Source organism: Cyprinus carpio, chromosome A12 (genome assembly GCF_018340385.1).
Source record: "Cyprinus carpio isolate SPL01 chromosome A12, ASM1834038v1, whole genome shotgun sequence".
NCBI classification, from domain to species: Eukaryota; Metazoa; Chordata; class Actinopteri; order Cypriniformes; family Cyprinidae; genus Cyprinus; species Cyprinus carpio.
The window spans coordinates 15,589,741-15,614,003 of NC_056583.1; the positions used below are offsets into that span (position 1 = coordinate 15,589,741).

Below are 24,263 nucleotides of genomic sequence, written 5' to 3' on the forward strand. Positions count from 1 at the left end.
GCTGAGAAGATCAGTTTAAGGTCAGCTTAATGCATGTCGGTGTCATGTTACATTGGCTGGCATTTGACTGGAACCCTTTGTGTCCAGGCTAATGGCTTTGTTACTTTTTTATGATTGTCATCGGCTGCCTGGTATATCAATAAGTATCTAATTTTTCATTCCCCAACAGTCTTATCAATCGCTAATGGCCATCAGAAAAACACCTCCTTGACTGGAAATACAGTATATGGGTAAACTGAAATGGCCTTTACCATGATTTTTCATAACAGTTTCTCTGTCTGTCACCCTGCACCTCTACTCCACTCTACACTTTGTTTGTCAGGTCTTTGTCGCTGCTGCTAGCTGAAAGCGCTCCTTCCTCTTGAACAATGTGCAGATTTGCAAGGTCAGCCATGCACTTCACAGAAACCCAATCCCCCTTTACGCCTCTGTGTTAGGGTGCAGGAAGTCACAGAGGTAACTGTTTGTGCTCAGGGACATGCGGAATCATAGACACTTGTGTAGGCTGGAAAATTATGGGGGTGAGGTGGTCACACTACACTTGAATATGCACAGACATATAATTTTTAGTTGCAACTTGCAAACCAATGTATCCATTTGATTAACTTATATTTTTGCCAGACAGAAGATCTGCCTACCCGAAAAAAAACAAAACCAAAACACTTGCTTAAAGGAATAGTTCACCCAAAAATGAGCATTAACTCACCCCCAGGCCATCCAAATGTGGATGAGTTTGTTAGTTTTCTTTTTTTTTTTTCATTGGCACAGATTTGGAGAAATTTAGGATTGCATCACTTGCTCACCAAGGAATCCTTTGCAGTGAATGGGTGCCATCAGAATGATAGTCTAAACAGCTGATAAAAACATCACAGTAATCCACGTGAGTAAGTCTCGTGAAGTGAAAAGCTGCGTGTTTGTAATAAACTCATTAAGGTGTTTTTAACATAAAACTGATGCTATCATCTAAAATAGTATTTTTTCCATAATATTGCTTTCTCCATTGAAAAAGTAATCTCGTCTGGATCAGGAGTGAAATATGCACAGGTCAAGCACTATTTACAAGCGAAAACAGTCCAAAAAAGTTTTAAATGTCAGTGCATTTTGATGTGAGAGGACAACAGGGGATGGACTAATTGGACTAAGGTACTTTGTCCTTAATGATGGATTAAGGACAAACAGCTTTTCACTTCACAAAGCATTAATTGATGGACTGGAGTCGTGTGGTACTGTGTACTGTGATGTTTTTATCAGCTATTTGGACTCGCATTCTGACATTCTGATGTGGCTGGTCTGAGATGAGCTACTTTAGTTTATACCTTCTAGCATGTTCCCAAACACTACCAGCTTAAGCTTGATTTTCCAGCAGGAACAAATAAGTGCATAGGTGCAAGATTTGTAGTGTTGGTATTTTAAAATCATAATTTATTATTGATTTAAAACAGAAGGCTTAGGGTGTTACATCATATCCCATTGCCTGTATTCTCCCGTTGGAGTCTAAATTAATTCTGCATGCTTAAAGTGTAATATTATCATATCTTTTTTATCACCCACATTTAAACCTGCCAAGGAAATTATTGCAAGTAAAAAGTGTTTATTTACATTTGACAGAAGAAGCTTGGCAGACTACAAATAAAAGCTGTGCCGTGCTGTTGAAGGATGTGAAGGCAAGAGATATGGTAGCCAAATTGAGATTCACAACAAGGGAAACCATCACTGAAAAAGCCCTCCATAGTCAGCTGTTGAGCTTCTCGGCCTGCAGGGGTCCTGGAGTAGTTCTCCTCCAGACATGGTGATCACTTCCTCCTGCAGGAAAAGCAGACCATCAGCCAACAAAACCAACATCAGTCCTGAGACAACCGAGCATTAGCAACACTCTCAATTCTCTGCATCAAACACGCAGATGGAAGGACAGGTGTGCTCGCCACATCTATGTTCCTCATACCCCATGGGGTCTGCAGGCACCCCCTGAGCATGTTTGTCAGTCACCCTACGACAACAGTACTATTCTGTAAACAGAAGAAGTTCCAACTTACCTTATGGAAGTCAATGAGGTCAGCTAAGGTGGCGTGACGGTTCTGGTCTACACCTAGGAAGCTGTAATAATCACATGATGCGTCGATGAGGAAGTGCTTAAAGCCTGAGGTGGTCCGGTAGGACAGCGTGTAGCCCCAGATCCGTTCACTCACTCTGACCAAGAAACAGCCATCTGCCGCATTTGCTAGCAAAGCCTCTGACTCTTGCCGTGATATTATTCCTGCAGAGGCAGGAGATGGGTGACAGTGAGAAAGACAGATGGAGAGCCGGAGACGGGACGAGGCACAGTGACAGACAGGAAGAGGCAGATATGGAGAGAGATTGAGTGAGAGTGCAGCTGGAAGTGCAGGTGTTGTGCTCTGATCTTAGTGTGACGCTGGCAGCGCTCTCGTGTTTCCTGGTCGAATAGCATCACTCAAATGGTCGTTAATCTTATCATTGTCCAATCAGAGGCCATATCCTGGTACAAGTGGTGAATTATTGAGTTTTTCTGTCTGCCTCTTTTTTCCTCTCTGTCTCTTTCATTATTATTTTTTGGATTTAATCAATGTCTTTCCTTCATTGCAACCACTAAACTACTACTTGTTTCCACTAAACTGTGACTTCTGAGTCAATTTTTAAAAAATACATCAGAGGCTGTTTTATGTGACCCCTGTCAACATTGCCCCAATGCACTGAACTCTTTGGATTGCAGTGTCAGCGATACCCTAGCGCCGGTCAAGCGTTGTAATGTGTTACTTGAAGTCCAAACAATTTGACCCTGTTTGCCACTGACCTTTTGCAGTGCAGCCAATGGTTAACAGACAGTTTTTTATGATGTGTCTTTGCAATCTTCGCGATCTTTTGCAGTCTTTTCCAACCTTTTTCTTGCTTTCCACCTTGCTTGTAATTATTCATACACGATTTTGCCTCTTTCATCTATTATTATTATTATTATTTATGATTTTTTTAATCAATTTAATGTGTCCTTGTGGAATAAAAGAATTAATTTCTTTAAAAAAATCGACAGTTTTTTTTTTTTTTTGATACTTTTTGGAGCTTTGGTGTTGCCGACTTTACATTTAAAATATTTTTCCACTTGTTTCTTAGTCAAGCACCCAGTTGAGATAGATGTGCATGCTTTTGCCTGCTCTTTATCATTTTACTCAGCAGAATGCCAACCCCCGTGTGATGCGTCCTTTGCTTTCATAGTTTATTGTGTTCGTGTTAATGTTAGTTTGCAATCTCATGAAATCACCCTTTCATGACACTGTCTACTTCTTGTGTGGAGGTCACATCATGATGCTTGTATTTAAGCCTGATGTGAGCTGTGAAAGGGCCTTAGGAATGTTCTAACTGTCTTTACCATGGAACCAGGGTGCGATGGTGTTGCTACTTCGTTCATATCCCGCTCGTCTTGGTCTCTGCTCCTCTTTAAACCAGCGGAAAATGGACTCACAAGAGTTCGGTCTGGGTGGACGAATCCAAACTGGGCTGAAAGGAAATGAAAGAAAGTATTGTGATAGTTGGCATTAAAATCTTTCATTATTTGTTTCATTTTATTCTGGCATTTCAGTCCAGAGTATGTAATTTACTATAATATTAACTTATTGTTCCATAAAACAATATCACACTGGCAAAAAAATAAATGGGTTATGGTCGAGATCATTTATTATTGATTTGATTATTGATTTTACCATTCTGTGAGTGACTGTGTGACTGGACTGTTGTAACGTCGGTGTTGTCTGCGCCTGTAATGGCCTGAGGTAAGTTGACCAGAACTAGCTGCAGGTGAATGGGTGGCCTCAGCTGGAGGGGTCAGATGTTCAGTGACCGCGCTGTGCCTTCGGTTGTGACTCGATCCTTTCGGGTGCGTCTTATGGAACAGGCTGCTGAGTCCAGCCACCAGGCCCTTCTCGATGCCCCGCAGAGACTGGCGCTTATATTCTTCTCTAGCCTGTTGTGCTTTGCACTTCATCTCCTCATCCGCAGCCTTGGAGCGTCGCACTGTGTGAAGCGGAGAGGAATGTGAATAGAAATAAGCTACTTTGTTTTAGAACAGCCAAACTACCCATTTTTTCCCAATTCCATTTATTCTCTCACATTGTTCCTGCCATTCTTTGTCATCTCTCTTGCTCCTCTTTTCCTCCTGCTTCAGAGAGATGTACAGCTCCTTTGCTCTCCTCTCCTCCGTTTGGCGGATTTCTTCCTCACCTCGCTGTCTCTCTTCCTCCTCACATTTCTGTGAATAAAGGAGAAAGAATCAGCCCTTACTAACAAAGAGGCAAAGAAGTTTCACCCCAGCTTGCTTCAGTTTTTTATTTTTAATTTTTTTATTTTTGGTGTCATTAAGATGTGAATACAAATGATTAATTTGTTGGACAATGTCATTAACCCAAACATCAGTCCTTTCAACTCTATTATAGACCAGGCATTCCAGTGTTGGCCTTGGGTCTCAGAGATCACTATCTACATTCTGAGAGGTTGCCAACTTTTAAATAATTCATTCTCAGAAAATGAAACACAGTAATTAAGCTTAATTAACCTCAATCTCTATTATGAGACTATGATTAAAGGCCTGGTTGAAGAATAAATGCAAGGACCCTTAACTATTGGATCTTTTGCCACAACTGAGCCTCTGAGATCACAATTGTTATGCTATTTTTTAGGGGGTTATGCAATTATTATAAAGGGTGCTTTAAAAGTAGTTACAATTAGTAACAGTCACCCATGAAAAAAAATAAATTAGTGATGCTTAGTATGTTAAGACCAACCATTGTTATTTTAGTAGAATTGAGATACTGTTATCATTTTTATTAATTTACAAATTAGTTTTTATTTTTATTAATCCGTTTTTATTTTAGATAAAGTTTTAGTAATTATGTTGTGTTTTTGTAATTATTATTATTTTTTTAATTTGTTTATATAGTTTTATTTATTCATTATTAATCCGTTTTAATTTTAGATAAAGTTTTAGTAATTATGTTGTGTTTTTGTAATTATTATTATTATTTTTTTAATTTGTTTATATAGTTTTATTTATTCATTATTAATCCATTTTAATTTTAGATAAAGTTTCAGTAATTATGTTGTGTTTTTGTAATTATTATTATTATTTTTTAATTTGTTTACATATTTTATCATTTGTTTTTTATTATTGATTTTTATTTAAGTTTAGGTTTTAGAAATCAAGTTAAACTAAACAAAAATAAGAATTGTTGTTTGGCAACTAGCTGAAATAAAATAAGTTCAAGCATTTTTATATGCTATTTAATTTAATCATATTTTATTTCAGTTAACGTTTATTTTATTACAAGTACAAATTTGCTTTATTGTTGTAGTTGTAGTGTATGTACTCTCATTTTTTGTTGTTGTTTTACTTATGCTGCACTGGCCAGTTAGGCAGATGTCTTATAATTGATGAGTGGATTTAGCCTCAAGCAAAGGTTTTTAGAAATGTGAGTATACAAAATTATTTTTCAACATTTTTCAAAAGCACTATTCATGTCTTAATTTGTAAAACTTTTTAATGAGGACAAGTGTCCTTCAAAATCCACTTGGCTTTTATATCTGAGGGGACACGAGGCATGACACTGTATTTGATGTTTTGTTTAGAAGTGTTACCCTTTCAATAGATGCATAAAATATTCTGTGTTTTTGTTTTTACTCAAAGGAACATACTCCAGCCAATCCCACCTTCAGTTCCTCTCTAATGCGATCTTCCTCTTCTTCCTGCTTGGCTGCCTTTCTGTCATCTGTCTCCTCCTTCCATTTTTCTGCCACGAACCGAGCCTTTTCCTTTGCCATGGCATCTCGAAACTTCTTTTCAATCTCTGCCTCCTTCACACGCCTCAGGAAATTCAGCAGGGGTTGAGTGATACAATTTCCATCTCCCTACACTTCTATCATTATTACCCTGACACCCACCCCACCAACCCCCTCTCTCAATTTTTAGCTCAATCACATCTGTCAATCTACCCCAATCAAATTTACCATCTTTCAATTTACCCCTAAACGAAGAATGAAAAAGAACTTCGTTTTGAGTATATCGGGGCCTTTACTGTCCCACTGCTCCCATCGCTTGACCCTGTCCCATGGTTCTCTCACCGGAGTTCCTGTGCCTCTTGCTGGGCCTGCTTCCTTGCTCTCTCCTCCATCAGTTCTTCCACAATGTTTTCAAAGAGCTTGTCCCCCGGGGCCTCCCCCATTGCCCAAACCCACACCTCTCCATCTGAGCCCAGAAGCAACTGAATGCCTCTGCGGTCGCCTGGGAAGAGACAGCAAACAGCAAATATGAAAACAACATCTTTCTTCCACTTTCCAGACCCATCAGACCGTATTCAGATAAGATAAAGACAAAATAACACAGACGGCACGACAAAGCTGGAAGAGATTATCCTACTGGAATCCTTTGAATGCTGCAGTAACATGACAACTGAATGAGATAATGTAAGAACTTTTGAAAACAAGGGGACATTAACTGTCAGCACACAAAATCAGTGACGCAATTTGATGCAGGAAGATTGCGCTTGCAATATGATTTAAACCTAATCTTGTTCATTTGCGCCACTGCCTTAAAGTTGAAGTGGGATGTTTTATAGATATACTTTCTCCTATCCCTCTTATTATGCAGAGACAACTGCAAAACTGTAAAAGTGTTACTACTGTGGTGCTTTCAGCACAATGCTGTCTTTCAGCATATGAGCCATCCCTACACAGCAACATTGGTTCTGTTTGAGATGGAGTTTGAGATGGAACTGTTTGTCAAAACAAGGGAAGATTGGTAAGTTTTCAATCCTGTTTTAAAACAATCATTATTTCTGCACTGATGCTAATGGAACAAAATTACACACTTTAACTTCACAACACAAACTATGAAGAATTCATTGTCTATTTCATTGAATTTTTTAAATTATTAATAACTTAACTACTTTAAAGGACAGAATAAAATTAACCTTTAAAATATTTACTATAATTACTTACAATATTTCTCATGATGATCAAAATAAATTAATATTTGTATTCAGCAAGGATGCATTAAACTGATCTAATGTGACAGAAACAAAATATTTCTGTTTCAAATAAATGCTGTTCTTTTGACCTTTCTATCCATCAAAGAATACTGAAAAAATGTATCACGGTCCCCACAAAAATATTAAACAGCACAAATGTTTTTAGAATTGCTAATCATACGAAATTAAATCAGCATATTAAAATTAATTCTGAAGGACCATGTGACACTGAAGAGTAATGGCTGATCAAATTTTTTTTGTTTTGCCATCACATGATAAATTAGCCATCATTTGATAAAATATAAAAATATAAAACAGTATTATTTTTAATATTTTGTAATAAACTTCAATTTTGATCAAATAAATGCAGTCTTGGTGGACTGAACCCAAACTTTTGAATGGTAGTGTATATGTGCAAAGAATTACAGTAACAGACATAACATTATGGGAAAAAATGTACGCGTAATCATTCATTGCATAATAAATTCAAAGTTTGGTTTGAAAAAGTGTGCTTGAGTTATCTTTCTTTTATAAATGTCACTTGGTTTAAATGTCAAAATACTTCTTATAACCACTTAAATAAACACATTCATGTTTAATTTGTATAACTCGTCAAATAAAGGTACAAAATGAACCCTGGACTCACTCTTTTTTTTCAAAGCATGGCTGGGGTCTCTTCTCTCCCTCTCGTTCCAGCGCCGCACCTGCTCCTCCCGAATCTTATAGAAGAGGATCTGTTTCTGCTCTTCGTTGAGTTCAGACAACAGCTCAGGCTCTATATACATATCCTGAAGAATCTGCTGCATCATCCTGACAGCCTGCCAGGTATATGTCTCTCTCGACTCCTTTGACCTTTGTCTGTAGTCACCACAGACTGCAAGCCCAAGTGTGTCTGTCTCTCAAGATCAGTCTTCACTGGCTGAGAAAGGCCCAAGGTGTGTCCAGTATGTAATGCACAAGTGATTTGAAGCTCGTTTAGAGGGTGTCATATAACTGTGAGCCCTTCCTTTAACCCTCTATTTTATATACCTCTCTGTTCAACAAGTGTTGATTACAACTGCATCCCTTCCTTTAATCTTGACCCAAGTAGGGTCTCTTTCTCTCCACTTCTCGCATGCTGCAATGATGTTTTGTTCTTGCGTTTAGATCCTTTATGGGGTTTAATTTCACCCTCTCCCCCCTCTATCTGTCTCCTGCAGTGACCCTACAGACCAGGTGTGTCTGACACGGCTACCTGTGTGTGACAGTTTTTTTTTTTTCCAGCTCCTTTGCAGATCAAAATATCTATGGATATAATTTTTGATGAATTTACTTGTATAGTTTTCTCTAGTCTACACCTGTATTTCTAAACAATTAACCTAACATGGCAGATTGATATCAACAATATGCAAACAATTATTCAGTGAGGTCAAATTACGAAACAGACATACTATTACGAAAAAAGAATTTATATGTAATTATGGATGCAACATGAATATTTGAGATGAGTTGGTATATACAGTATGTGTGTGTGAGTATGGGCATGTTATCTGAGCTGTCCCTTTCTCCCTACCTTTTCATGGTGTAATCTTACATCTGTGACTCATATTACCATAGCTCTGCACTAGCAGATGGTGTTAACCCACCCACACACCCCTCTTTTAACCCTGGACACCAGGTAGTCCTTGAGAAGAAAATAATGGCCTTAAAGGGACTTTGGTTTGCCGTATAATTATTGGTTTGAAGTATAATTTATGAGGTCTCATTTTCTAGTTTTTTTTGGGTACGTTTAATATACATGTATCTGTTCACATGCTATCTAATGATGTCAGCCTGATTGGCAACCTTATTATTTTTGTGCTAGATAAATACTGCTCTGATTGTGTCAGATCATTATGTCTTTTGATTGTTATATATTTAAAAAGATACTGCCCCCGTCAGTGTGTGAGACCATAAATCTCCCAAGTGGGTGGATCTTTGTGAAATACACTGAATAAAATTGATATAGAAAAAAAATTCACTTAGAAATTGCTAGTAAATTTCACAAACAGTTACAAATCGGCAAGTAACGCATTGAATTAAATGTGAAATTTGGAAATAGTATTTTCGTTTAAAATGTACTGTAGCAAACTTGAAAAGATACATTTAAACAAAATATAAATAAAAACCTAGAATACTTCCAAAGTCAAAGACACAGTGTTGGTGGTAATGTAATCAGTAATCAGATTACTTTTTTTTTTTCAAGTAACTAGTAAAGTAATGCAATACTTTTCAATTTTTTACGCAGATACCTTGTTTTCCCATTTATTGACTTTCAGCTCTTCTGTCCCCATGGTGAGACTAATCGGGGAGTAAGTGCAGAGGCGTTGTGTGTGTGTGTGTGTGTGTGTGTGTGTGTGTGTGTGTGTGTGTGTGTGTGTGTGTAAACATGATTGTTACTGTAGTTCTAGACTAAATGTGAACATGCAGTTACTCATCTCACATGCACAAAAACACATTCAGTATTCCTCAAAATGAATAAAACAGTAAAAAGTAAACTCAGAATTTAGCCTTTACACCTTTATATGCCCTGCCCCCCTTCAGCTTCAGTGTAATTAGCTATTTTTTTTATTATTATTTTTTTTTTTTTTTTTGTAGCTTGTAACTTACTACTTCTTCAAAAGTGCAGTTTGTCCTGTAATTTATTTGCTTGAAAAAATAAGTAGTTTGTAGCAAGACATGCAACATTGTCAAAGCAGCTTCCCCATCACTGGTTCTGTGTATTGTAATTGTCTTTCTGACGTCAGTATTTTCATCTTCATGTCCCTCTTCACCTCTTGTCTCTTGCTGCCCTTTGGACCTGATTTGTACAAGGTGCATTTAATGTTCTGCATTGACCTCATAATTACTCTTCTTCTCTCTCCTGACTATTATTCTAGTGTCACTTATTCATCCTGGTCGCTATTAGCCAAAGGGAACAGAGAACAAGAGTGAGGGAAACAGAATAAAGTATGAGAAAAAAAGAGAAAGAAAGAAAATGAACAAATTAATGCATTTGGCGATTTATCAAACTGAAACGTTTTATGGAAATTGTACATTCAAAAACACTACAGCAGTAATATTTTCTGCTGAAACCTGTCAAAGAGGCTCCCGCATTCATGGGAGAACTCCAACACAAATGCTAATTACACCACTGATGTAATAATCATGTCTAACAGTGAGACTTGTTATCAAATACAATTAATCAAAAACAAAACCCTGTCATGCCTGTCCAAAGCTCAGTGTTTACACTAACGCAGCTAATTCATGGTGGGTGAATTTGGGCAAAGATCAAGACTAATTATGTCATTTAGCCTTTCGCACCACACAGCCAGCTCTCTGCATGTTTAGTTCCCTTTCCGCCCATCCCTGCAGACTTGCGACCTGAGAGGGCCTCGCATCCATTATGTGGAAAGCAGTGGCTTTTAAAATCCCTTCTGCAGTCGAAGATGTGTGTTGGATGTTTATGTCAGTGTTGCTTAGTAAAACAGGAGCACTTTTCATCTTCATCTGATGACCTGTCAAACCAAATTGGCCCTTATAGACAGTAGAGGACTGGGAGGAGACCGCTTCCATGCGAGGCCATTAAATAATGATTATTCATTCCATCTGATCGCTGTGCATCTTGCATTCAGATTGATACTTGGTGTTTATTTAATGCGGCACAGTAACATACGCTGAACTTGTTTGATCTTTTCTGTCGTGGAGTATTTTTAATGCAGGCTTGAGCATGAAAAATAGTCACTTCTTAAAGTGAAGGATGGAGAAGAGGAGATTGAGATCTGCATTGACAGCTGTCTGCCACTGCTAGGGAAAAAATACAACAACAGCTGTGAAACTATGGGATTGTGGGTTGCTGTATCCAGCAATGTCCACTAAAGGCCACTGTTTTTCAGTGCGACCACAGTGGGGTAGTGTAACCCATCTTCAGTAGTAAGTCAGTGCCCTTGCTTCCCTCTCAAATCATAATTACTGCAGCCAGAATTGGTCCAACCGACCTGAGCCTATCTCTTCCTGTGAGTGGTAATGAGAACAGCTCAGACGGAAATGAAAGTGGAGGAAAATGAGAGACAGTGGTGACACAGACAGGCTGACATGTCATGTCAGTTTGACCTATACAGAAAGAGAGAAGACACGAGAGGTAATCCAATACACATACGCAGCAGTCATACTGTGCTTGGCTTGATGCCTTTAATTCCATATTCAGATCTCATTTACACTGCAAAGGTCACACATTCCTCATTTCTACATAATATGATGGAGGCAGTAAGTGTCTGAAACTAAATCTTCATTTCACAGTGTGTGAATCAGTTTTTTGGCGTCTCAGAAAAACCCTGCTGCTTTTCTCTTCGGCACCTCAGAGGACGCGTCCCCTTTTGCCTCCTGCAGGTCATTCTCTTGAGGAAGCCTCTGTCAGGGTCTGTCATCAGCGCCAGCTGTGCCTTGGCGAAACCAGCATATAGACAGACACTTTTATTTGCGGCTTGTCAAGCTGTATTTGGGCAAAGGTGAAAAACGTAGCAATTAACATATATTTTGTTTAAAAATGTAATGAAAAATAACGCATTAATCTGTGTGAAAGTATACATTGGATAGATTGACAAAATTGATTGTAAAAAAGGATTTTTGTGGACGTTCAGTGATATTAAATAACAATATTTACTTTTAAAGCATCTTTTTGTAAGGTCCGTTTAACTGATTTGTCACATTAATAGCCTAATGTATTTGAATTGCCTTCATTTAAGTGATTTTCTCTGCAATCATTCATTTATGCAATTATTTAGATTTACTAATTGCCATATGATGTCATTAATTCAATTAGAGTTTTCAGTTGATTGACAGCTCCATCTCTGTTGTAATCACAAATTTAACAGGAGATCCTGTCGTCTCCAGACCAAACACAAAGAGAGAAACTGTGACACTGATATATAATTTTATGTGACTGCTGGGAAGGTTGTGATAGTGCCCTTCACATTTATGATTGTGAGTTGTATTTTATTATTTATTGATTTGCCCGATTTTGATTGTGACCCATGAGATGGAGGTAGAGAAGCCATCTAGAGAAGATGGCTTTTCAACATCACTTTGTCTCAGTAGTCAAGGTTGTACACATATGCTTGTTTATTTGTCTATGGAGTTTGTTTGTGTTTACCTATGAAAACAGATTAAATTTAAAGTAATAAAAAAACATCAAATATATATATATATATATATACACTTATCGTGTAAAACTTGTGACTTGTTTTATATTTTATTGGTTGATTCAATTGGAATTTTGGTTTTTATACTTTACAAACTGTATGTGCTATTGCCCTACACCAACCCTACACCTAACCCTACCCCTTACAGGAAACAGGAAAAAAAAAAAAACTCATTCTGTATGGTTTATAAGCATTTTGAAAAATGGGGACATGGGTTATGTCCTCATAAGTCACCCTCTCCTTGTAATACCTGTGTCATACCCATGTCATTATACAAAGTTGTGTCCTGATATGTCACAAAAACCCGCACACACACACACACACACACAGACACACACACACCCAGACACACACACACACACACACCCACACACACACACACACACACACACACACACACACACACACACACACACACACACACACACACACACACACACACACACACACACACACACACATATACACACACTCACTGGCCACTTTATTAGGTACAACTTCCTTAATTCTTCATGGCATAGATTCAACAAGGTGTTGGAAACATTCCTCATAGATTTTGGTTCATATTGACATGATAACATCACACAGTTGCTGCAGATTTGTCAGCTGCACATCCATGATGCGAATCTCCCGTTCCACCACATCCCAAAGCTGCTTTATTGGATAGAGATCTGGTGACTGTGGAGGCCATTTGAGTAAAGTGAACTCATTGTCATGTTCAAGAAACCAGTCTGAGATGATTTGAGCTTTGTGACGTGGTGCATTATTATTTTTGCTGGAAGTAGCCATCAGAAGATGGGTACACTATAGTCATAAAGGGATGGACATGGTCAACTACAATATTTAGGTAGGCTGTGGGGTTTAAATGATGCTCAATTGGTACTAAACAGTGTTGGGTAAGTTACTTTAAAAAAGTAATCCACTACAAATTACTAATTACTTTAAAATTTTAATTTGATTACATTACTGATTACTGCATTTAAAAAGTAATCAGATTACTAATTACTTTATTTTCAAGTTACTTTCAAGTTTACTTTACTTTTCAAGTTATTAAACCTAAAAAATGCATTACCAAGAGAAACTCATAGTTCTTTCATTAACTTAATTTTGACAGAAAAAAAATACATAAGTTTTATTTTTATAGCCTAAACTCCCAATATCAACAATTTGTTTTTTTATTTTTTGTAAAATAAAGAAAACAAATTGGGTACGCTTTCTGCATTCTCCTCGAATATCTTCCTAATAGCTCTCGATGGCGCCGCAGACGGCTGCTTCAGTGCTTGGCTCTCCAGTGTTTGTACTGTTTTTGTTCGTTTTTCCTGTTTTTTGTTTAACAAACACGATCAGTTTCACCAGGGAAGAACTGCTGAACATTCGGCAGAACACACCACAAGATCTTTTACCGGATTTCAATTATTCTGACGTTTTACTGAACGTTGTTGTCGGCGGAGCAGCGGCGCTGATCAAACGCTTCAGGACGCGCAAACGGGGGAAGCGAGCTGGTGCGCTCGTTAGACTCAGGAAGCGCGGGATTTCGAACGCCGTTGCCTAGCATCCATCTGGCAAATCTCCGCTCTCTACCCAACAAAACGGACGGAATCCTTCTGCTCTCTCAGACAAATAAGGATTTCTCACACTCTGCTGCTCTGTGTTTCACGGAAACCTGGCTCAATGACGCCATACCGGGCAGCGCGCTCCATCTGCTGGGCTTTCAGCTGTTCAGAGCGGATCGCGACGCAGAATCAACGGGGAAATCGCGCGGCGGCGGGACATGCTTTTACATCAATGAACGGTGGTGTACAGATGTAACTTTGTTAAAGAAGATGTGCTGCTCAGATCTCGAAACACTCTTCATTAACTGCAAGCCATTCTATTCGCTGCGGGAGTTTCACTCGTTCATTCTGGTGAGTGTTTATATCCCTCCGCAAGCGCACGTAAGTCCGGCTTTACAGAAACTCGCTGACCAGATCACAGAGACAGAACAACAACACCCGGACTCTGTTTTAATCATTCTTGGGGACTTTAATAAAGCCAATTTCTCCCGTGAACTGCCAAAATACAGACAGCATGTTACATGTCCCACCAGAGACAGTAATATATTGGATCACTGTTACACCACAATAAAGGATGCATATCACTCTGTTCCACGAGCAGCTTTGGGACTGTCTGATCACTGTCTGGTTCATCTTATACCAACCTACAGGCAGAAACTTAAATCTGCTAAACCTGTAGTAAAGACTGTAAAGAGATGGACCAACGAAACAGAGCAGGATTTACAAGCCTGTTTTGACCTCACTGATTGGAGTGTTTTTGAAGCTGCTACCACCGATCTGGACGAACTCACAGAGACCGTAACATCATATATTAGTTTTTTGTGAGGATATATGCATTCCTACCAGGACTTATTTAACATTCAACAATGATAAGCCATGGTTTACAGCAAAACTCAGACATCTTCGTCAGGCCAAAGAGGATGCCTACAGAAATGGGGACAGAGTCTTGTACAATCAGGCCAGGAACACACTGAACAAAGAGATTAGAGCGGCTAAAAAGACCTACGCTAAAAAGTTGGAAGACCAGCTTACTTCCAACGACTCAACTTCAGTGTGGAGTGGACTGAGAGCCATCACTAATTACAAGACACCATCCTCCTGCACTGAGGCTAATCAATGACTTGTTAACGACCTGAATGAGTTTTATTGTAGATTTGAAACCCCCAACACCCATTCTGACCATCTCTCTACACAAACCGTTAACACCTCCTGCAATCCCCCTCTCTACACCTCCTGCTCTTCAAATCTGTGAAGATGATGTGCGCCAGGTCTTCAGGAAGAACAAAAGAAGAAAAGCACCAGGCCCAGATGGCGTTACACCAGCCTGTTTGAAAACCTGTGCTGACCAGCTGGCCCCCATCTTTTCACAGATCTTCAACAGATCTCTGGAGTTGTGTGAAGTGCCTTCCTGCTTCAAACGCTCCACCATCATCCCTATTCCAAAGAAACCCAAGATTACAGGACTTAACGACTACAGACCTGTGGCTCTAACATCTGTCGTCATGAAGTCGTTTTGAAAAAACTGGTTCTGGATTATCTGAAGGACATCACTGGACCCTTACTGGACCCCCTGCAGTTTGCTTACCGAGCAAACAGGTCTGTGGATGATGCAATCAACATGGGATTGCACTTCATCCTGCAACATCTGGACAAAACAGGGACTTATGTGAGGATCCTGTTTGTGGACTTCAGTTCGGCTTTCAACACCATCATCCCAACAGTCCTCCAGACCAAACTGACCCAGCTCTCTGTTCCTAGTTCTATCTGTCAGTGGATCACCAGCTTTCTGACAGATAGGCAACAGCTAGTGAGACTGGGGAAATTCATGTCCAACAGCTGCTCCACCAACACTGGTGCCCCTCAGGGATGTGTTTCTCTCCCCCCTGCTCTTCTCGCTGTACACCAACGACTGCACCTCAAAAGACCCCTTTGTCAAGCTCCTGAAGTTTGCAGACGACACCACACTCATCGGTCTCATCCAGGACGGTGACGAGTCTGCTTACAGACAAGAGGTTGAGCAGCTGGCTGTCTGGTGCAGTCTTAACAACCTGGAGCTGAACACGCTCAAAACAGTGGAGATGATCGTGGACTTCAGAAGAAACCCCCCTGCACTCCTTCCACTCACCATCATGAACAGCACTGTGGCTGCAGTGGAGTCATTCAGATTCCTGGGAACCACCATCTCTCAGGACCTGAAGTGGGACAATCACATTGACTCCATTGTTAAAAAGGCCCAACAAAGGCTGTACTTCCTTCGCCAGCTGAGGAAGTTTAACCTGCCACAGGAGCTGCTGAAACAGTTCTACTCAGCCGTCATTGAGTCTGTCCTGTGCACTTCAATAACTGTGTGGTTTGGTTCAGCTACAAAATCAGACATCAGAAGACTACAGAGAACGGTTCGGACTGCTGAAAGGATTGTTGGTGCTCCCCTGCCCACCCTTCAAGAACTGTATACATCCAGAGTGAGGAAAAGGGCTCAGAAAATCACTCTGGATCCCTCACACCCAAGTTACCCCATCTTTGAACTCTTGCCATCTGGCCGGCGCTTCAGAGCCGCAAATACCAGGACAGTCAGGCACAAGAACAGTTTTCTTCCCCCAGGCAATCTACCTCATGAACAGTTAAATGTTCCCCACTTATACAATAAAAATGTGCAATATCCTTATATTTATTTGTTACCCCTTCATCCTAGTACATCCCTGCATCTTACTCAATCCAATTCCATTATCATTTATAGCACAATTGTTTATACACTTATTTATCTGCAAAGGGTTTTTATTTTATTTTTTTTTTATTTTATTTTTTTTTTTGACTGTGTGTTGTTGTCTTTTGTGTACTGGAAGCTTATGTCACTAAAACAAATTCCTTGTATGCGCAAGCATACTTGGCAATAAAGCTCTTTCTGATTCTGATTCTGATTCTAATACCAGTCACTTAAATGAACGAAAATGACATGAGAAATACAGTAGGTTATATCTGAAGAAAGCTTGAAGTTTCTATTATTAAATGAAGTAAGTCATGTTGAAAAAAAATATTCTCTGATAAAATAATCTGCGAGGTCCCGTTTAAGCTCATCGCGTGCTATAAGATCATCATCCACGCGAAACCAGGCTTGAGACACGCAACCATGTAAATGTCCACTCACCTTCATATACAAAGAAAAATTCAAGTTCATCTCGGCTACTTTTCGTTTTTGAAAGAAGACTCGCTTCTTAAGGAATAAGCAATTGTGATGCCGACGTGGCTTAATGCAGTGGATGATCTCATTCTGATGAGTCATTTATTTTTACTTACTAGTGTTACTGACAAACTTGTACACATTCACTTGTTGAACTTTTCCCAACAATAATGCCAGACTAAAATATGTTGAGTGCAACATTTTGAAATATGATTCATACGAATTGAAATACGACCTTTCCTTGCATCTATAAAATGTTGTAGGACTCGTCTGCATTTTAGCTCACATTGTCTGGTGATTTATTAAAGGGCATACTGATCCGAAAAACATGATTTCTTTTTTAGTTCATAATTTCTAACACTGCATTTGTAACTTAAAAGTAACAGAATTTTATTGACATAAGTAATCAAATTACATAAATTTAAAATGTAACATTACTTTACTACATTACCAGGAAAAGTAATTAGATTACAGTAACAGTTTCTGTGTAACGCGTTATACCCAACTCTGGTACTTTCACTGCAACTGAATAAACAGAAGATTTAACTGCTTGCATTGATTCAACGTGACTAACACACGACTGCCGCAATATATGGTTATCTGAGTTCTTATTATTATAATTTTCATCATAATAAAGTATATCTATAATGAAATGCTAATCGACATTATCACTGCTTAGAATACAATGAAATATTGTGTGCCTTAATTATTCTGTTTAAGAAGCCACATCATCTCCCAGAAGAATTTGTTCCAAAACCCATGTAAAAACTACTCTAACCACAATCCTGAAGCGGGATCCATGCAGAGAAGTCGCCGTTAACAGCAGCGCTCATCGTGAGAGACCACTCTACCATGAATTGTAGGGAACCTCGAACAATCTTCAGGTCTGTGATGAATGAGCATCATGATGTTTTGTCTGATCTCTGTCATACACAAACACCGCCCCTGTTTATGTGAGGGCCTATTTTTAACTGCATTTAACTAGGCTACATATAATTTAGATATTGGAAGGCCTATATATATTATATTGTTTTGTACAGTATTTTTGTTTTATATGGTAATATGATATATTCTCTGGTAATAGGTTGTTTTAGTGACATATTATTATAAAAATGTTGTTAATGTGTATTTTAATCACAGTATAATTAATAGTAATGATTTGCAGTTCATCGAGTTAGTAAGTCAGATTTTCAGTAAACACTTTGAATTATTCTGTAGTGAGCCATTTTAAGACTGAGTTCATCTGTGACTGTTCACTGAAAAGAACCGCATCTAGAGTCGTTCGTCTGCGAATCGGACAAGACTAGCACTGTTATGTGTTTGTTTTGCGTGTAATTAGTGCGAATAATGCAATGCAGGCTTCAGCTTTCCAAGTATGAACTGAATTCAGTGACGAACTACCAGCATTCTTTAGATATGCAGCTGAGTTGAAAACATTCATAATCATAAGCTAATGCATCAATCAAGTTGCTATAGTTTAACTATGTCCGTTGACCTATGACATCCAATCAACAACTGCATAAATTGTTCAATAACTTATTTAACAACATTCAGGAACTGTTAGAGCACCATGAAACAAATTAGATTCTGGTGTTAATATTTTAAATGGTGCAGTTCTCAATACCCAGTCCTACTCAGTCAAGTCTGCCACTCATTTCACTCATTTGTCACAGACCAGCTCTGACAGTGTTCACTGGGCGAATACAGAAGCTCCCAGACTGAAACAGCAAAAACCGAGAAGAATCAGTTGAGATGAAACACTGTTTTTGAACAAAGGCTCTAAGATGTGACAAGCTCTTGCTCTTCTTCTGTTATTCACACAGAGTGTTTTCTTGACCTGCTTTTTGATTTGTGGTGTTACCTTTTGGTGGGCTTCTGCTGTCTGGCTCCTATGGATGACCCTGTGTCCTTCTGCCAGTCTCTTCTTAACTGTGCCGACACTGACACTGACAAGGAGTGACAAACACACTATTTGTGTTTGTGACTGTGTGTATGTCTGTTAATGTTTGACAATGCAAATATAACCCTTCCATTGACCTCTCCTGGGATGCTCTCAGCGGATACACACTTCAACCCATACTGCTGAAAAGTATTTTCAAGCAAACACTTTGGTGTGAAAAGCAAACAGGTTTCATCAGAGTGGACAGGCCAGGGAGCATCACACAGCAGCCTTTTACTGCTGTCACTCAAACACCATTCCTTTCCTCCATCCCTCACAATCCAGCTCTCAGTTCCCAAACCTGTGATTAATGGTCAGAGAGAGAGAGAGAGAGAGCGAGCTAGCGAGCGAGTGAGCGTATGTGAGAGAAGATCAAAGCTTTGATATTGTGTTATATTTTTTTCTGTAGATTGAATGTAATTTAATGCAATGCTGATGCTTTTTGGGCTGCTTTTCACACTTCTTCATCTGCATGCATCCATGCTGAAATATGACTGATTTTCAGTTCTGTCCTAACCCTTACCAAAAAGTAGTATACTTCAGGTTTATTTTATTAAGTATACTTAAGTACAGTTCAAGTATATATTTTTAGAACACTTTATGTAGCAAGTATACAAATATCAGTGTTCTAGTAGTATACTTGTAAGTGTACTGTTTCAATACTCTTTGGGACTAAATTGGCCCACTTTCTAGTATATAAAAATATACTTTTAAGTATACTTTAAGTATAACAGTAGAAAACTTTGAGTACACAAATGGTACTGATAGTTTACTAGAGGGTACTGGAGACTGGAGGGTACTTGTAGTAGCATATTTAATACACTTTGAAGTATAGTCTCAGTAAACTGCTAGTTTAGTAGATTTATACTGCAAGTATCCTCATACATTTTCTTTAAGTGAACTTTACATCATTCTTTAAGTATACTACTATGTCCCTATTTAGGTTTTAATTTGTATATATTTTGTTATATGAATATCTGAACATACAAAACATCAAAAGAAAGAACAGGGTATCTGCTTGTAAACAAAAATATATATATATATTCTAGCTTCATGCATTCTTTTTTAAACACTTTAATGTGGGTAAGTTTCATAAAAAGTAAAGAAATAACATTTTGAACAAAAAGCTGAAAAAAGACTATGAATTGGATTCAGAATGATAATTAAAATGTAGATGGACCAGGCCATGACTTCTTGAGCGCAAAATCAGCATATTAGGATAATTTCTGAAAGATCATGCATCACTGAAGACTGAAGTAATGCAGCTTTGAGAACACAGGAATAAATGACATTGTATTAACATTGTCATTTTAATTTGTAATAATATTTCACAACATTACTATTTTAAATAATCTTACCGAACCCAAAATTTTATACCTGTTATGATAGTTTACTAACTGCCATTTAAATGCCAGAAGAATTAGGACTAGCACGTCTGCAACCTAGACTGGAGGGTGAAGTGCAGAAGAACAATGGCATTTGCAACAATTTTACTGTAAAGTTGCTTAAATATCTAATGAATGCTAATTTAATTGTAAAAAATCAAGTTGTTTTACATCAAAACGGTTCAAAACATTTGAAAAATAATCAGCAAGCTGCATATAGTTTTACTGACATATTTGAGTTTATCTGCAATTGTATTGAATTCACTAACCTGGATGTATATTCATTATAAAAATGTCTTCTTTTGTGACAGTGAGATGGGTTTAGAACAACATATGGGTGAGAATTTAAATTTTCAGGTGAACCGTGCCCTTAAGAGTGTTGAGATGTGTGTGTGTTTTTTTTTTTGTTTGTTTGTTTTTTTGAAGCGTTAAATGCTGTACAAGTTGAATTAAGTCTTCATTGTGTAATTAGCTTGATTTATTTTTTTGTTTATGTAGCAAATATTGATCTCTATGATTAATTAGATTTTTTTTCAGCATATCTTAACACATTTTCTTGATCAACACCCCTAGTTTCCTCTGCACCCGTGTGTATGCCTTCGTGTTTTAGGTGACAAACAAATCTTACACCTAAGAGTGTTTTCCTAAAAAAAATCTCTGTAAGAGATCTGTGAGCGTCTCCTTCCTTGTGCTTTGGTAGAAGGCTAATTGAAACAGATTTAATGTCTGATTTGTTTAAACCTCTCTCTGACTCAGCATGGTTGTGGGATTTGACAAGGATGCCTTGTTTTGTTTTTGTGTTGACGTTAATTAGAATAAATTAAGGAAGTGTCTGGATGCGTGTATGAATGAGAGAGTGTAGCTGGCTTCTTATTGAAGTGGAAATGGCAGTAACTGGATCATCGACAGAGCGAGTGCACGAGAGTCGCGGACTACACTGAGAGTAATTTGCACGCTCGTCGTGAGGCCGGGCCACCATCTTAGAGTGCTGTCTAGACTGCAGAGAAGATCCAAAGCCAGTTGGGGCCACACAAACTGCCATTCATGACAAATTACTGTTGTATTAAACCTTGGACTACAGAGGCACAGAGCTTGAGCTCTACACACTTGATTCTTGGCATATTTCAGAAAGGTTTGGGAGGGAGAACAAATAGTAAACAAACATCTTACACCCGGGAATTTTTCTTTATTAAAACAAAATTATCCTTTACACACCGTTTTTAACCGTGGGAGATGTTGAATTATTGCTTTTGTAAAGACTTTATTAGAGCTTGCTTAGTGCACGTTTTATTTCATTGTGAGAATGGAGCTGGTTGGAAAAACAGCTTTGCGGATATTTATCAAGCTTGCTAGCATTTCTGGGCTATGAAGCATTAGTGGGGGTGGAATCTTCTTTTTGGTATCAGAGGTTACTAATGGTGATGTAGTACTAGCTCTCCATCCTATAATAAGTAGCTGCGTATAATGCACACTCGAGGACTGATAACATTACTTCACCATACACAACACTGTTTTAGATGACTCTTTAAAACATTCCACATGTATTAATTCCTGCATGTATGGATGGCCGTGAATGAGTGGGTGTGATTTAAGGGTCATTCCTGAAATGCAGTACAGTCAATCTGAGCAAAATGAATATGACTGTTGTGTTTTAAATTAGTTCACCCAAAAATGAAATACGATTACTCACCTTATGTAACTCCAAACATATGGAAAAAATGGTAAGGCAAGTGCAATTTTTTTGCAGTTATGATTCAGTTTCTCTCATAATTGTGCATTATTTACCACAGATAATTAAACCCATAACTTTATATTTCACACTGTCTTCATATCTTAAAATTGACAATTTGTTTCTCTTCATGGTGATTTTATATTACAATATCAGATTTGTTTTTCATAATTGCAAGTTTATATCTCTCAATGTGACCATATCTCAAAATTGCACATTTTTATTTTATGTTGCAGTTTCAAATTTGTTTTTCAAATTTACGAGTTTATATCTTGTGACTATTACGCCATTTTAGCTTTTTCTCCTAATTGTGACTTTATATCTCACAATTTGTTTGTCATGATCTGTCAAATTGTGACCACTCTTATTTTGTAATATTAGTTTTTACAATAGTGACATTATTTCTCATAATTGAGGCTTTATATCTGACAGTGTGATTTAATAGCCATATATAATAATTCTAATTCTAATCACAATCGTAATATATATATATCAGCTCTCAGGGCAAAAAACAATATCTGCTTAAACCATAAATTATTTAACATGCACCCTATGTTCATTAATGCCCTAATATATTGGATAAATATGTTGAACACATGAAAATATACTGTGTAACAGAAATGACCCTTAAAGCACTGTTCTAACCTGTAGATCTAGAACTGTTTATTCCCCACAGTGAATAGGGAATGATGGATTCTCTCCAGCGATAGAAACAATGTTTTCAAGATGAGGGTGGAGCATGTCCAAATAAAACATTGACCTCCAGGCCAGGGAACCTTAAACAAACACTTTCACAGTCAGGAGATCAAGAGGTCAACAGATCTAGTTTAAGCTGTCGTGACCCTTTGAACCCGCAACGGGAAATCTTTCAAATGGCTGACTCACACCAAAGTGTTCTTCTTTCCAGTTCCCTTCATTATTTCTTACAGTCTCTTTTTTTTCTCATTCTCTTTTTGCTCAACCTTTGTCTCTCTTTTCCTCAGCCTTTTCCATGTGTCATTGTTGTTTTCTTTCTCATTGTCTTTTGCTAGCTTGCTTGTTTAGCAGCATAGAAGAGCGATACAGAAACACACAACAGAAGAGAAATATATTCATGAGATATATCTGAAACTCAATTAGGCTAATTTGAATACCTCTCCCCGTTAATGAGATTTACTGAATACTGGATCAATCTGAAGAACTAAAAGAATGCCGTTAGATTTATCAACGTAGACCTATATTTAAAGCCCTGTAAATGTTTATATATAATGGCATCTTAAAAATGTAATTCAAGAGTAATGAACCCCTCTGTGATTTGAAGTGATTGTATAGTGCAACATGAAGGGCATCATATTTTCGAGCGATATCTTTGTCTCTTTATTTCTCTTGTGCCTGCCTGTGTCCGATACACTTGTTCTCCATCTCTTCCTTCTGTTCGCTCTTCTTTTCTTATTCACAAACACCAAAAATAGCTTAAAGAAGTGTGTTTATTTGCCAGAGATCATGCAGAGCTCCCTCAACATGCTGCATCCTATTTTCTTGTCCTCCTTGCAACGATCTGCTCTCTCTTCTGCTGAAATGGGTAAATTGGCTAGACCAGTGAACAAGAAAACTAGGGTTAGTTTTGTTTGAGGAATCCTCAAGGTATGGGAATGTGCAAGGAGCCCAAGATCAAATAAATGTAATTGTGATGATTATTCATTTCATATGAAAGTTGAGGCAGTTTGAAAGATGAAAAAAGTCTGTGTGGATTAGTCATAGATGATGCCTCTGGTTGCTTTAAAGTTCTTGTGAAACCATATTTAGATGACGTTATCTGTCGAGCTGCAGCAGAACGGTGCCTGGCAGACAAGGCTTTCAGCAAGGAGTGATCATTGTAGATTTCATATTCTGTTTCAGTCCCCAGCTGCAAAACTATGCCGTGCATGTACAAACAGAGTCATTTAATGTCAATTTTGTGCTTTTATATAAATAATTTAAAATAATAAATAATTTAATAGTACAAATCTGTAAAGATTTAAAAAAAAAAAAAAAAAAAAAAAATATATATATATATATTATAATTATAATTTTTGAGCTTAATTTGTATTTGTGAGTGAAGCAAAATATACATAATGTAACTAACCAAATCATGGATTTTCCCCCCCCTTAACATAAATTTTAACATTATTTCCATTTGAAGTGCTTTGGCAAGTACTCCATCTTTGTTTATTTTCAATTTGAGATTAATCATATTGTGGCCAGTATTCACACATCCTGAGTCTTGGCAGATAATCA

At 37.9% G+C, this 24,263-nt stretch overlaps 1 protein-coding gene across 1 annotated transcript; it reads right to left on the reverse strand.

Annotated features, from left to right (window-relative positions):
• Window positions 1–1,409: 1,409 nt before the first annotated feature.
• On the reverse strand, window positions 1,410–8,160 carry LOC109056516 (SH2 domain-containing protein 4B-like). The gene is made up of 8 exons (XM_042767810.1): window positions 7,672–8,160; window positions 6,121–6,280; window positions 5,710–5,863; window positions 4,117–4,255; window positions 3,711–4,020; window positions 3,380–3,507; window positions 2,034–2,254; window positions 1,410–1,803 (listed from the first exon to the last, which is right to left on the reverse strand). Exons 1-8 carry the CDS (start codon window positions 7,832–7,834, stop codon window positions 1,711–1,713), a joined length of 1,368 nt encoding a protein of 455 aa, XP_042623744.1. The 5' UTR covers window positions 7,835–8,160; the 3' UTR covers window positions 1,410–1,710.
• Window positions 8,161–24,263: the final 16,103 nt, after the last annotated feature.